The following is a 14,266-nucleotide window of genomic DNA, read 5'->3' as shown; positions in this document are numbered from 1 at the left end:
GCATCTCTGACTGACAAATGTACTTCTGAAGTTACAAGTCTAGCTTTGGGGAGAGCAAAGAATTCTCACAGAAAGAACACAGGACCAGAAGTAGTAATAATATAGGACCAGGGTATTATCAGACATGTAAATTGTGCCAGGTTAAGACGTATGGAACAACCAATCAGTGAAGTAAATTCCATTACACTGGAATTGAATGAAATGTCCAATAAGTAAATGTCAGCTTCAGCAAACACTGCAGAGGATACCGCCTTAATGGAGACACTTGGCATCCAGGCCAATTTCTTTGAGAGGGAAATCCTTATGTTAATGCTAACTTTAACAGCTTGCCAAATACAATACTAGGGTCTACCATCTGTGGGGCAAACATTCATGAGTAGGAATCACTGGTTCCTGGCAACACCACCAGCGTTCACAAACCTATAATGGGATCTACAATGTAATATGTCATGATTCGGGGATCCACTTTATCCTGCCAATATTCCTCTGGCTCCCTTAAATCACAGCTATTGCAGTACATAGGACAAGGGCTGAGAAATCATGCTCTGGTTTCTACCAAACGGCTTCCCCAACCTTTGTTTAATTATCTCAAATTGATTCTTAATAACTCTGTCATGAACATAATGGAGGAATGTGTGGGCTCTAGATCCTGCAAATACATTAATTTCACTGTATGCAAAGCACCGACAATGAGACATAAGGATTACATCACAGTAGCTGACAGGGCGCAATGTGCACAAATCTGTTGTAACCCACAGCAACCAGAGAGGATGTAGGAGGTGTAACAAACAAAAGCCACCATCTAACTGGTCACTGAGAGTTACAGCACAGTTTGTGCAAATTGTATTTTTATTATTAGATAAGTCCCACTTGCCCACTCCGTCTGGGATACATATGATATCCCGGTAGACGTGATGCCGGCTCTCACTATACTGGCAGTGGTATCCTGTCTACCGGAATCCCGGCAGCGAGTCCCTTCGCCACGCATCGGGCCCGGTGGCTCTCTTCACTCGCCACAGGTTCTATTCCCACTCAGTTGGTGGTGTGGACCCACCAAGCGAGTGGGAATACAGAACGTGTCGGGATTCCAGGCGTCAGTATTTCACCGACTGTTGGAATTCCGGCATCAGTCTCCTGAACACCGGGATCCCGACAGCCGTATATTGACTGCATCCCACCCGTCCAATCAGCATTATTAAAAAATGTTACGATTTATTTACTTCCAGCCCGATATATAAACCAAATCTTTACCTGAGTTGTTTTCGCTCGGCGCCCATGCATGCTGTTGCTATGACTGAGTTTCAAGTTTGTAGCACCTTCGGAAAGGCAATGGGACTTCCTGCAGGGAAGGGTATTATAATTGCTGTACGACGGCGGCTCCTCAGCCGGAGAGGGAGACGTCTTGTATTGCACGGATTCTGGCGAGTGAGATACCAAGTTTCGACAGTAGACCATGAACTTATTCCTGGGGACACCATTGATGGAGGCATGCTGGCTCTTCTGAGGGTACAAGTTGGTTAGAGAGTTGGCACGTTGGGCAGAGCTCAGTTGCGTAGGACAGTCGGCTGGGTCATTCGTAATGGTTTCCTCACAGTCCTTCTCTTCTGTGGAACATAAGATTTCCTCAGTGCTGGTTAAGTGTTCTTGGCTCAGGTCTGAGAGGGAGAACTCTAAGCTGTCCTCCCGCCATATATCCGCAGATTTAGAGCGTTTCTTCTTAAAACTTGCAGCATCCAAGAGACTTGGCCCGTTGGACAAATACATCGTGGACCGGCCGTTTCCATCTGGAAAATAGGCAGATTCCTCCCCAAAGAGTCTGCTCTCTTCAGAGTCCTGAATGCTCTGCACAGAAGCTGCGGTGAGAACGGTGCTGCTGTTCAGACTAGGTGTGACGGAAGAATCTGTGTGATAGGAGACTGGTCTCATGCCCACGTCCACCCATCCTCGGCCATCATAGTCATCGAGGTTGGCATCCTGGGAGTAGGGCTCCATGCCATTTTCTGCAAGAGACTGTGGGATGCTGGGAGTGCTGCTGGACCTGTTGCTAACTTCAGAATTCCGGTGCACCGGCTTCCCGGAGGAAGCATGTCGAGTGCGGCGTGCGGCTTTGTTAGAGATGCGGAGCGAACGAGATGTGTGCTTCCGGCCCAAGCTAGGGTGCTCTTTACCGTACAAAGCCTGCTCTACATTCTGGCTTTCAGCGTTTCCCATGATTTCACCGTCTGCAAAATAAAATCATAATGAGTAAAAATGAAATAAATTTTGAATGTCACATTACTCAAGAGAATTAAAACCCCAATCTTTATCAGTTTGTTATATACTGTATATAAAAAGCCTGTAAAAGTAAAAGCAGAAATGTAATGTAATTATGAGAATTAGCCAAGATAAAAAAAAAGATTATATGGGGGAGGGGGACCTTGGACTGCACACCCCAATTACAATGATAATGAGAGGTGCTCTCATGCTGAGACTTGTAGTTCCACACAGAAAGAAAAAATATTGCAAACTCTATAGTACCAAGCACTGCTAATCAGAGTAATTATAATGAACACGGCAAACTAATAAAGCAAAATCAAGGTGCTTGGCATTCTTTTTGGCTCAAATATATGGGCCCACCAACCAACGTCCAAGTTACCTTATTTGGTGGGTCCCTAACACTAGGTTTAAGTCCAGGATAAATAAAGATGTTTTAATGTATGATCTGATCATACACCTAGCCTCAATACGCCATGGGGCATGAATCGTATTGCGCAAGTGAGCCGTGCCGAGCGGTGTAACATCTTTCGCATCTTTTTGCACAAAATGTGAGTCTTAATTGCAATCGAATGCAACAAAACTGCTTCACGAGACAGCACAGATCAATTTGATATGCAACACTAGTACATCTGTGTGTCCGAGTCTGAATACGTATATGCCATCCGTTTATGGTAAACAGACCTCTTTACATGAATTTTAGGTAATCATGAATGGATGTCTGATGGAATTGATCAACGACAAGAGAAAGTAAGTAACAATACAATATATAGTACACATCACTGTAAATAGTGCATGCAAGTTTGGAAATAAGACCGCAGACAGAAGAAGGCTATTTAAGAATTTTCCCAACAGCGAATGTCACCCATCTTTCTTTCTGCCCTTTGTTTGCTCACAATGCGCCAAGCAAACACAAGTAGGGGTTCAAAGCCGAATGTCAAGAGCCGATTCAGTCTACTTCACTATAATGATCTGCCCACGACGCGTCCACTTCCAGCGCATCACACAAATTGGCCGGCACAAAGGGACAGACGAATGCACGGGGAAAGTTCTCACAGGGAAAATGGATGGTTGACCTCGGATAAAAGGGAAAGCAGAATGACCCGTGTGCAAGTCTCCTGATGCTTCTACACAAAAGGAAAACTGTAGTTTCCCTGAAGGTAGATCCAATCTTTTAACTGCTCAGAGAAAAAACGTACAAGATCTGGATTACAATAAAATATAAATGTCCATAGGGAACGGCCATCTTTAAGACTCCCATCTCCACACTCAGCGGACATAAAGCTTCACTTTGTTACTGCACCAGTGGTGCTCAAACTCTTAAAGTGGCACTCACCACTATCTGTAGGCGATTCAGGGAACTTTAAAAAAAAATTAGTTTTTGAAACGCTAACCTCAATACGTAAATAAACAACATTTTTGGTTTTCTGGCCTAATAAAAAAAATGTTACAGAAAAGACGAAGATGAAAAAAGAAATGTCAAAAAGACAGTGAAATGTGGAAGTGATACAATATCACTCATTACACACAGGAAGCACAATCACCTCTGGCAGAATGACAACGGATACAACATCACTCCACATAGGGACCCTCGGGTTCCTGGTCATTCATTTTTAGCTTTGGTTGAATGATTCCTAAAATGAAATAGAAAGAACGTACATTAAACTCAGCATAAAATACAATAAAAAAGATGTAATTCACATTAATAAATTACAACAGGAAAGAAAAAGGCTTGTTAAAAAAAATAAAGTCTTTATGGACAGGCTGGCGAAGGAAGCCAAGGCCGGGATGTAATGAAGTCAAACTTCGGCGGCCGTGCGGGATGCTGGCCGAACATGGACTTTTTTTTTTTTTTGTAGGACCTTCACAGAAAAACATTATAATGCTGTCAATATACTTAGACAATCCTATAGTCTTTGGTGGGGTAGCATAAACACTGTAGATATAGGGCGGGATTCAAATCTTTTATTGCCCCTGATCTCCCGTCTAAAGTGACGGGAGATCGCTGGGCAATATTCTATGGCCCCCTGTTATCGCGCTGATAGCGCCCATAAAAGACGGGTTTATTCGCGTAAAGCAGCTAAACCCGCTTAAAGTCATGGGCGCGATTGCAAAAAGTCCCGTTTGGGCGTCCAAACGGGTCACTTTTGTCTTCCCTGGGGTGGTGAGCTGAAATGCGCCCATCGGCAGTAACATTTGAATACTGCCAGCGGACGCGATGGGGGCGGGAGGGCAGATGCAAGATTTGAATCCCGCCCATTGAGTCAATATGGCTAAAATCAACCAAATTAGAATCAGGAGATTGAGGGCCAGATGTACTAAAGGTGGGTTCCGATATAGCAGCCGTTCTCTTGAACGGCTGCTATATCGCGGGTCTGTCGGCCAGTATGTACAGGCGATACGTCTGTGAACTCCGTCGTTCACAGACATATCGCGTCGGCCCCGCAGCACAGCCGACGGCCAATATATCGACCAAATATATTGGGCGTCGCTGTGTGTGTACGGGCGGTCGGCCGACCAGCCATACACATGCTGCGGCGGCGGGTGGTGACTGACAGCTGAACTGGGCGGGCGGGTGTACACGCCCGCCCAGTTCATGACGTCAGTCCCCGAAGGATCGGGCAGTGTGTATGCACAGCACACTTCCCGATCCGTCCATAGATATATCTGCCGATCAACTGATCGGCAGATATATCTACCAGTGTGTACCCACCTTAAGACTTGGAGAATGATAAAATGGACAGTGATAAAGGACCAGCCAATCAGCTCCTAACTGCCATGTTACAGGCTGTGCTTGAAAAACGACAAGAGCTGGTTGGCTGGTACTTTATCTCTCTCCCCTTTATCACTCTCAAAGGCTAAGTACATCTGGCCCTGAGTCAGCAGACTGACCACGGAACGTACAGAAGTATGGGCATTTTGGTAGGCCAAAGCGCACGGTTCCAGTTGACCTGGGATAAGTGGATCACAGGGGGCCCAGTGTGGACCAGTGCGTATACAGGCACCAGAGCAGATCGTTTGGGAAGACTATACAAAGTTTCATTCTAATTGTATCTTAATTGGATAAACAGGTTAATTTGGTCAGGTAGACTTTTTTATGCAAGTTAATTAAAAATGGGCAACATATAATTTATACTTTTCACATAGTAATAATTGCACGAAAAGTACACTGCAAATAAGACAAGTAGGGGTAATTGTCACAGTCTCAAAATGTAGTTGTGAATTATAACATAGCATTTAAAATGTTCCTGCTTGTAATGTGTTAATGTGTCTTGTAGCTCGTACTGGTAATATCACAATGTATGTGTAGAACAACAATAAGAACCCTGATTAGGAACAGTCACAACGCAACACCTCACAACACAGACAGACCTCGTGCCATGTAAGACCCCCACCCAAAAACACCATTCCGCTCAACACCAGTTTGGAATCTTTGCCATACGTGAAAACAAAGCAAACAAGTGCTCGATTACCAAGAAGCAAGTGACTGAATGTCAACATTCTGAATACCGTCATAATGACTACGTACCATATTCATGTATATGCAGTGAGAGAATAAGAGGTGAAGCCGGGAGGTCGTCAATTCAGTATTTATCAGGAAAAGTTCTAGATTTTCCTGTACAAATCACATAAGGGTAGCAGTAATCACCCTGCATTTCCATGCCTTATTATAACCACTCCGATGACTACAGGCACAACATTCCTTGGTGCTTCCTAGCATCCTTATAATTAATTCCCAGCAGGTAATACAGTACTCTATATTTAATTATGCAACACTACCCTATTAGGTTGGATGAGTGGTACAATGTGACCTAGTGAAATAAAACAATAAGATCACTGTTCATCTTGCACCGATCACACACACATTATAAATCCTCGTCTCACGCTGCCGCAGGGCATGTAGCCAGCAAGGGGCTAATCGGATCACGTATGACGCCTGTGTTTCCCTGCTTGGTAGGCAGGACATTTTTGCGGAAACTTTGCATTATATAAAATGACCACAATATGAAAAAAAATAAAAAAAAAATACAAAAAACCCCCCCACAGGTTTCAAGTGGTGTATGAGGAAGCGCAACTGTGCAATGTACGGAACAGCAGATTGCACGTACAAAAATAGACTGGTGGTGGGAGGCTGTTCTGACAAGTCTCATCTACCCACAGCAAGCACAGGGAGCTGCGGCAGGAATAGAAAGGGACACACAATCTGCCAAGTGCTTCGCTCCCTGATAAGTGCACGTGCCCTGCTGCCGCCGCAATCAAAGGAAGATAATTGTAAGTATGGAAAGTGTTCCGTCACCACCCCACGGGGCAAAGCTTCGCTATAGGGATGGCTGGGAGTCCTCTGGATGTGGGCTTTGGGGAAATAAGCCATGACAGGCCGCGCCACATCCATTTACAAACTGGTTTAATTTGCGCTCTGTTACGGACAAACGACAACTAAACAACTCTTCATTTGTGTCTGTGGGATACTCTAAATTTTTTTTCTATGCAAATTAACTGTGCAGCAATAATAATAATAATAATACAGCAGCCGAAAGAATTAGAGTTGAGCAATTTGGGTTATCAACTCAAGTTATGAAGGAGCGAGAACAATCTATTTCCTGCCCAGAACAGCAGGTTTCTATGGAAACAAAAGTAAAAGAAATTATCAGCTTATTATGAATTCTTAAATAAAGTTTAGTTATGAGCAGGATCAGGTGCAATATTGCAGAAAAGGAAGATAGTTAAAAACAAATAATTCATTAATTTGAACATCTACATAATTCCGAAAAATCTAATTCCCAGACATTGAGTTTTTCCCTGATTTCCTGAAGTTCCACATAGAACTACTGTATTTTGAAGAGCGATGAATGGCCTGTGGCACTCTTATTTTTCCTATATACGGCACATGGTTGGCTGAGCGTCTACTGGAGAATACACGAGACCCCCCCCCCCCCCCCCTAAAGAATATTTGGGGAGATGTATTAAGCCTGGAGACGGAAGTGATAAACCAGTGATACTGTAAATGCAAGGTGATAACGCACCAGCCAATCAGCTCCTAACTGTTAATTTACATATTGGAGCTAATTGGCTGGTGTGTTTATCACCTTGCACTTATCGCTGGTTTATCACTTCCTTATGCCTTCTCCAGGTTAATACATCTGCCCCATTCAGCACTAACATAATGGCCCTCATTCAGAGTAGTTCGCTCGCTACCTGCTTTTAGCAGCAGTGCAAACGTTAGGCCGCCGCCCTCTGGGAGTGTATCTTAGCTTAGCAGAATAGCGAACGAAAAGTTAGCAGAACTGCTACTAAATAATTCCCTGCAGTTTCTGAGTAGCTCCATACCTGCTCCTAGATTGCGATCACCTCAGTCCGTTTAGTTCCTGGTTTGACGTCACAAACACGCCCTGCCACTCCTGCGTTTTTACCTGGCACGCCTGCGTTTTTTAGCACACTGAAAACGGCCAGTTTCCGCCCAGAAACACCCACTTCCTGTCAATCACACTACGATCACTCGAACAATGAAAAAACGTCGCTCGAGCTTGTGTAAATCTACAAAGTTTTATATTAAATTACATAGCGCATGCGCGCTGCGTACCATGCGCATGCGCATTTTCCATCTAATCGATGCGTTGCGAAAAACGTCAACGAGCGAACAACTCGGAATGACCACCAATAAGTAAGCAAGAGTGTGGGAAGAACAGCAATTCACCATGCAGGTGCAGCTGTGCCTATAAACCTGATGTTGCGTCACCTTGCAGACTATTCATGTTTATACATTTCTGTTTAGGGCATAACACCCATGGTGTTTACAGTAAATACGCCTCAAGCGGCTAATAAATGGCGCACACACGTTGAGAGACTCGTTCCAGTTTGGAATAAGCGCAGGTGGATGTCTAATAACGTTTAAATCAATTGTAATTACTTATAAAGTAACACAGCAGCATTAAATACAGCGACTGTACTGGCGACTATTACAGAGAGGCCCCCACAAAGCAGTTACATGCCCAGAGGTGGGGGGAGGGGGGAGCTTGCGGAGGTGCTAACTGCAGGAACGACTCTGAAATACATAGTGAGAATCAAGTGGCTTATTTCACTAGAACGAACAGGTGACAATTTACACAATGTTTCAGCGGCAATACCAAACACATAATTAACCAGGATTAAAGTGTGGCTTCAAGTACTTGTAAACTCTGATTAATCAGGGGAGGAGGCACCAAAAGCACTCAGCAATTTGTTACTCACCTTCTGAAAACCTCTCCGAAACATGACTTAAGGAGATACCACACCTACCGCAGACTGCCCCATAAAGTGTGCTGTGATCTGGAAATGATACGTCCTGTCTGACCCTCAGTGTGGCGTACTGAGTCCATTGGCAACATGGCTACTGCACTTATTCACACCTACCAGTAGATTTTGAGTGTGGGAGGAATCCCATGCACAGTGGGAGAAAGTACAAACTCCACACAGATGCAGCCTTGGTGGGAATCTTACCACAGACCTCAATGCTGCGAGGCAGTGATGCTAACCACTGCACCAACCATGCTGCCAACAATTCATCAAATACAATATATTAATGATGAATGACTAAAGTGGAGACTCTCAGGGGCATATTTATTAAAGGACGAATTTAATCGATCTCAGACGATTTCAAATCGATGTTGAGCTTCCAGGGGTAAAACAGATTTACTAACAGGGGATTATATATATATATATATATATATATATATATATATATATATATATATATATAAATGTAAATGTTTGTTCTAGCCCAGGAAGCCCAACATCGATTAAGATCGATCTGAAATTAATTTAAAACAACCTTTAATAAATATATACCTCAGCACGATCTCATTAATGTAACAGGTCAAAGAAGAGCGTAGACCTGTATAGAAAAGGCTTACAAGGACCCGCAACACACACCTCATCTCATGTCACCACTGGATATCCCCATATCCTTGTAGTAGGACATGGAGGAGGATGGGAGGCAGAATATGGCAATGCTCTCTTGAAGAAAAATAATTAAAGAACACTGACAAGCATGCAAAAGTAAAGTACAGCTGTCACTTACAGAGGGCGGCCATTTTGTGTGGTGAAGCAATATTCACAAGCATACAGCCTGTGAATTCACTGGGAACCACACCAAGTTTAAAAAGACACATGTCTAGCTGGCAAGGCATGCTGAAGTCATACGTACATTACAGTAATGTCAGCACCAGCGGCTGTGCACACTTGAATTGCTCCGTCGGGCGCCATCTAGTGGCCGCCAGCGCACAAAACACTTGAATTTCCCCATACAGCTGAGGAGCAGTGTTAGCTTTTTAATTATATAGGATACTGTATGAAATGCACGTCATGGTGTATACTAGGTGACCGCGCAGTACATAAGAAATCTTACATAATAAATCTTGCTTAAGACGCATTTTGAAATCGTGTGCACCGTCTGCAATTCTAAGTAACTGGCAGAGTTACATCGGTGTGAGTCACTTATTAATGTCATCATAATATGTAGGTACTGACAAAACGCATCACATGCCATTATACTTCTACTCTCATTGTCTGTTCTATCTGCCATTAACGTCACTGCATACATAATTAATGAGCTAGGGCTTTTGTGATAGGGCCTGGGGCACAATATTAGGAAGAAAGTGTCCTCTGGGGCATGGCAGCTGTGGGAAAAATCGGAATCTCAGCTAGGGATAGCAGAGCACACAGGATCACACCCCGGTTCCACTGCTAACTGTTCCAGGAACGGACACATCAGTGTGCCCGCTGGAAAAGACATCTATGGACTAGCTCAGGGGTTCTCAAACGTGGTCCTCAAGGCACCCAAACGGTCCAGGTTTTAGTAATATACCAGGCTCAGCACAGATGGTTAAATCAATAAGACAAAATCTCACATAAGCCAAAATCATAAGCACACATAATCCATATCTCAGGAAAACTTAGTCAAAATCAGTGGTGCTGGGCTCCGGGAAGTTCAGGGGAAATCGCAAAGTGAAAATCGGGCATAACAAGGATCTCACCGTGTGTACACACCATTACTGAGGTGATAGTTAAGTCACCTGTGGCCAAGCATGGATAAACTTAAAACCTGGACCGTTGGGGTGCCCTGAGGACTGCGTTTCAGAACCTCTGGACTAGCTGGATGAGTACATGATAAAGGTCAATTCGCCACCTGTTTAAGACTTAAATAAAAAATAAAAAAAATACATGTAGCTTTCTATGTGGCCAAGTTTTGGGAAATGAGAAGTGGTCATGGATTTTTTTTAATTTATGCCTTTAATAATATTGATTTCCAATTTGGATGCCCTATAACTAGGGTGGCCAACCCCGGGATCAGGATTGGTGGGATCCCGGGATTGAGGGGGGACATTTACCAAGCGGTGATAAGAGTGGAGAAGTGAGCCAGTGGAGAAGTTGCCCCATCAACCAATCAGCAGCTGTGTATAATTTTATAGCATGCAAATTATAGATGTTACTTCAGTGCTGATTGGTTGCCATAGGAAACTTCTCCACTGGTTCACTTCTCCGCTCTTATCACTGCTTAGTAAATATCCCCCTGAGGCCTAAAATTGTCCAGGATTCAATCCCGGGATTGGAGCTTCCAATCCCGGGGATTTCGGGATTAGAAAGCCCCCTTGTTTTTTCAACGCCAGGCAGCGTTGAGCATCCTCAGGATGGCTCAGATGCTGCCCAGCTCCCTTCTCCCGATTTCCCCGGCCCCCGGCTGTGCGCACAGCACAGCATGAAGTCAGAGTCTTGCGCCAGCTGCCTGCGCTGCCCAGATCGCACCTCGCTGCCCACCGCCTGCAGCAAGTGAACCTGGCCGCACTCCCAGAGGATGGTAAGTAGTTCTGTGGGCTGGGCGGGTCCGGGAAGGGAGGGCACTAAAGTTATTCATTTTACAATCCTCAACCCAATCCCAGGTATCATGGGAAACCCAGGATTGATCATTTCTCAATCCCGATACCGGGGATTGAAAAAAAGGCCCGGGATTGGCCTCCCTACATATAACTAATGGAAGCCAGGATTCGGGGAGAGTTTACCCATCACTAGACTTAGCTTTCACTGATGTCATGGCACTTCTGAGTGGCAACATCACCACTGTGCCCTCAGTACTGGGGGGGCAAGTTAGTTATTTAATTCTAAGTGCAGTTCACTTTTCATTCAACGTGGCTCCAAACGTCAGTTCATTGATAAGAGCTGTTTCACTGCTAGAGCAGTTTTTATATTGCTGACAGCAGCATTTTGGACAAGAGTCCAAAGCACTCAGCAAAAACCCTCACCAACCAACCTCCACCAGAGCAGACATGGCCATATTGTGTCAGCAAACTACAGTATATGCGGACAGGAGAATGCGGATACTGTTGTGATGCTGTTAAATCATATGATTGAAGTCACAGTATAACTGTACACACAATGCTCTATGACAAATAGTGCTTTAACTAGCACTAGTCAACCATGTTGCTCAAAATCCAGCAATCCAAATGTATTGTTTACCCTGCAATGCGTTCATCTAAAGTTCACTGTATCACGAGTTTACTGTATCCCGAAAGTATTAATAGTTCATTACAGCAACTCAATTTAGGACATTAAAAAAACTTTTTTTTAAACACATGACTGTTAGGACTGTGTACGCAGGGACGCCAGGAGCCATGCGCAGGGACGCTAGAAACTGTACGCATGACCGCTAGAAGATGTACACATGACCGCTAGGAGCTGATTGGCAGGAGAACCTTTTATCATACGGAACAAGTTTTATCATTCACAATGAGTTTCATCACTCGATAAATGAGCCCCTAAATATATAGATTACAGTGTTGGCATTATGACGTCAGCATTCTGTCATCCACATATAGTTTGTTGACATATTGGCTGTCGACAAACCAATTACCTAAAAAAAAAAAACATCATAAATTTGAAATAAAAAAAGAAAGTGTTCTATGATAGAATGTATCAGCCACTGAAAACCAAACAGACACATTTTAGGATGCATCATTTAGAATTTTTCTCCAGTCATACCTGGTATGATCACGACTCAAACATTAAAAAAGAAGTTTCTGTTACCGTGGTTTGTGGGCCCTCGTTTTGCAGTTTGAAACAATTGCAGTTTCCGCTCCCTCCTAACCTGACAACAATGAGCCTGGAGGGTGGAAGGAGTTAAACAGGAGAATACTGTAATTAGGTGAGCAATCAAATAATAAGCAGCCGGCTTGTAATTCAGAAGCAGCGGGGCGCTATTCAGCAGCCAATCTTTGATCCTACAGAGGTCCACATATTGGCAAGCACCAGGCACAGTGTGAATTAGTTACAGTTTGTGTTAACTTAAGGCTGTTAAAGGAATTAAACCTCTCTGGGCTGGTTGAAAAGGTTTTGCTGGGAGGAAGCAACAGTTAACAATGTAGCAAGGGCAGCTGACTTTGCCCAGTGCGTTGATTAATGGAACCAAATGCAAATAGAGAACAATATCCACAAGAAAGGAGAAGGCTCCAGGAATGCAGTGAGAGGTCAGACCTTTAGAAAACCAAATTATTTAGGACTTAGGAGGAAAATAAAATAAAATGAATAATATTTTTCCGGCTGCGAATTGCAAAATAAATGTATAAAACACACCGGTATGGGAAGAGCGCGGGGAAATAATGAGCAAATACGCAACTACAATGTGTTTTCATGACGTAACTGTGAAAAACACGAGCAAAGGGACCACTCAGAGCTTTTTGATCGCCTATTTCCTCGGCGCCTCTCTTCCAGACTCCGCTATAAATGAGGCTGATGAAATGAAGAAAAAGAAGTAGAGGTCATAGCATCAACTATACCAGTAATATTAAAACTAAATGTTCCAAGAGTGCCTATAGAATTATTAATTGATGTGTAAACTGAAGTATAATGCGAGGTACACACTATGCAATAATCGGGTGATCAGCCGATTTTCAGCGGCTCATTCCGATAATCTCAGGAGTGTGTGCAGCACACGATCATCGCTCCAAACCAGCTGGATCAGGTAACTGGATCGGAACCGCTGCAGGAGAATTCTCTAATATTGTACACATCTTGCACAGTGTTTGAAATTCATCGGTCGACTTTTCTGCCCATAGTTCACTTAAAAACGTAAGCTTGGTGATGATTTCAGAATAGATAATCGTTCGGATTGGAACAATAAATCGCTAGTGTGTACACTTGATGCCGGATATTCTCAAGATTGTCTAAATCACTGAAAATCGTAAAGTTGGTGTGACTGTGACTGAAATCATTATGGTACGTACAAAGCATTATATTCTCAAAGTAATTATATCGGGGAGATGCATCAAACCTTCCAAAGAGGACAAGCAGAGGTGTTAGTCATAGTAACCAATCAGATTTTAGCTATTTATCTAGTACATTCTATAAAATGATTACTAGAATCTGATTGGCCCAACTTTGAAACATATTTCCTTAATAGCTCTGCAAGAACATAAGAATAACAACCAGGGCCATATTAAACCATGGCAGGGCATGTAGGCTTTCAGGTATTTCGGGTCCCCTCCGGCACGTCACTCTTTCACCCCACTACAGCTGACGTTTAGGAAGCAGAGCATCAGTTTTCATGCGGACACAGATACACAGCTGGGAAAAAAGAAAAAAGTTTACTGCCCTCTCTTCACAGCACAATCGTTCTGGTATGTACTAATATGTAGAGAATACTCTCATTCCCTACCCAGTATAAAGTAACTTCCATGCAATGATTGGCAGGTCTGCTACCCAATTAGCTTTGTGCCAAAGTTTCACTGCTCCCACCGACACTAAGTTAGCAGGAAGCAGAGCATCCATCTTTTGGCTTTAGTAGCTCTGCCAAGAAGTACTCAGCCAGCTTCTGGCCCAGAGAGGTTTGGATCCTCTTAAACAGCTTCAAAGAAAAACACAAAGTAATAAGAGTCGCAGAATCTCCCTTGAGGTACTGTAATGACATACTGCACATAGAAATATATATTTATACAGATAGGGAACAGAATATAGGACAAGGAAGGCTTCACACGCCAATAAAGCA

The 14,266-nt window shown here is 43.6% G+C and overlaps 1 protein-coding gene across 11 annotated transcripts in view; it reads right to left on the bottom strand.

Moving 5' to 3' along the window:
• The window catches only part of TIAM1 (TIAM Rac1 associated GEF 1), a 482,294-nt gene that overhangs the window by 153,295 nt on the left and 314,733 nt on the right, over positions 1-14,266 (bottom strand). For 5 of the 11 annotated variants that reach the window (XM_063956407.1, XM_063956405.1, XM_063956409.1 and 2 more), the window contains 2 exons: positions 3,798-3,887; positions 1,252-2,222 (listed from right to left, as the gene is read on the bottom strand). The exons of the other annotated variants lie outside the window; for them this stretch is intronic. In XM_063956407.1, coding sequence (XP_063812477.1) covers positions 1,252-2,211 — 960 coding nt within the window. In that variant the 5' untranslated portion in view covers positions 2,212-2,222; positions 3,798-3,887. The remainder of the gene's footprint in view (positions 1-1,251; positions 2,223-3,797; positions 3,888-14,266) is intronic. 11 annotated transcript variants of the gene reach the window in all.

This window comes from Pseudophryne corroboree, chromosome 2, assembly GCF_028390025.1.
Source record: "Pseudophryne corroboree isolate aPseCor3 chromosome 2, aPseCor3.hap2, whole genome shotgun sequence".
Lineage (NCBI taxonomy): Eukaryota > Metazoa > Chordata > Amphibia > Anura > Myobatrachidae > Pseudophryne > Pseudophryne corroboree.
This window is presented reverse-complemented; position numbering and strand designations above follow the sequence as displayed.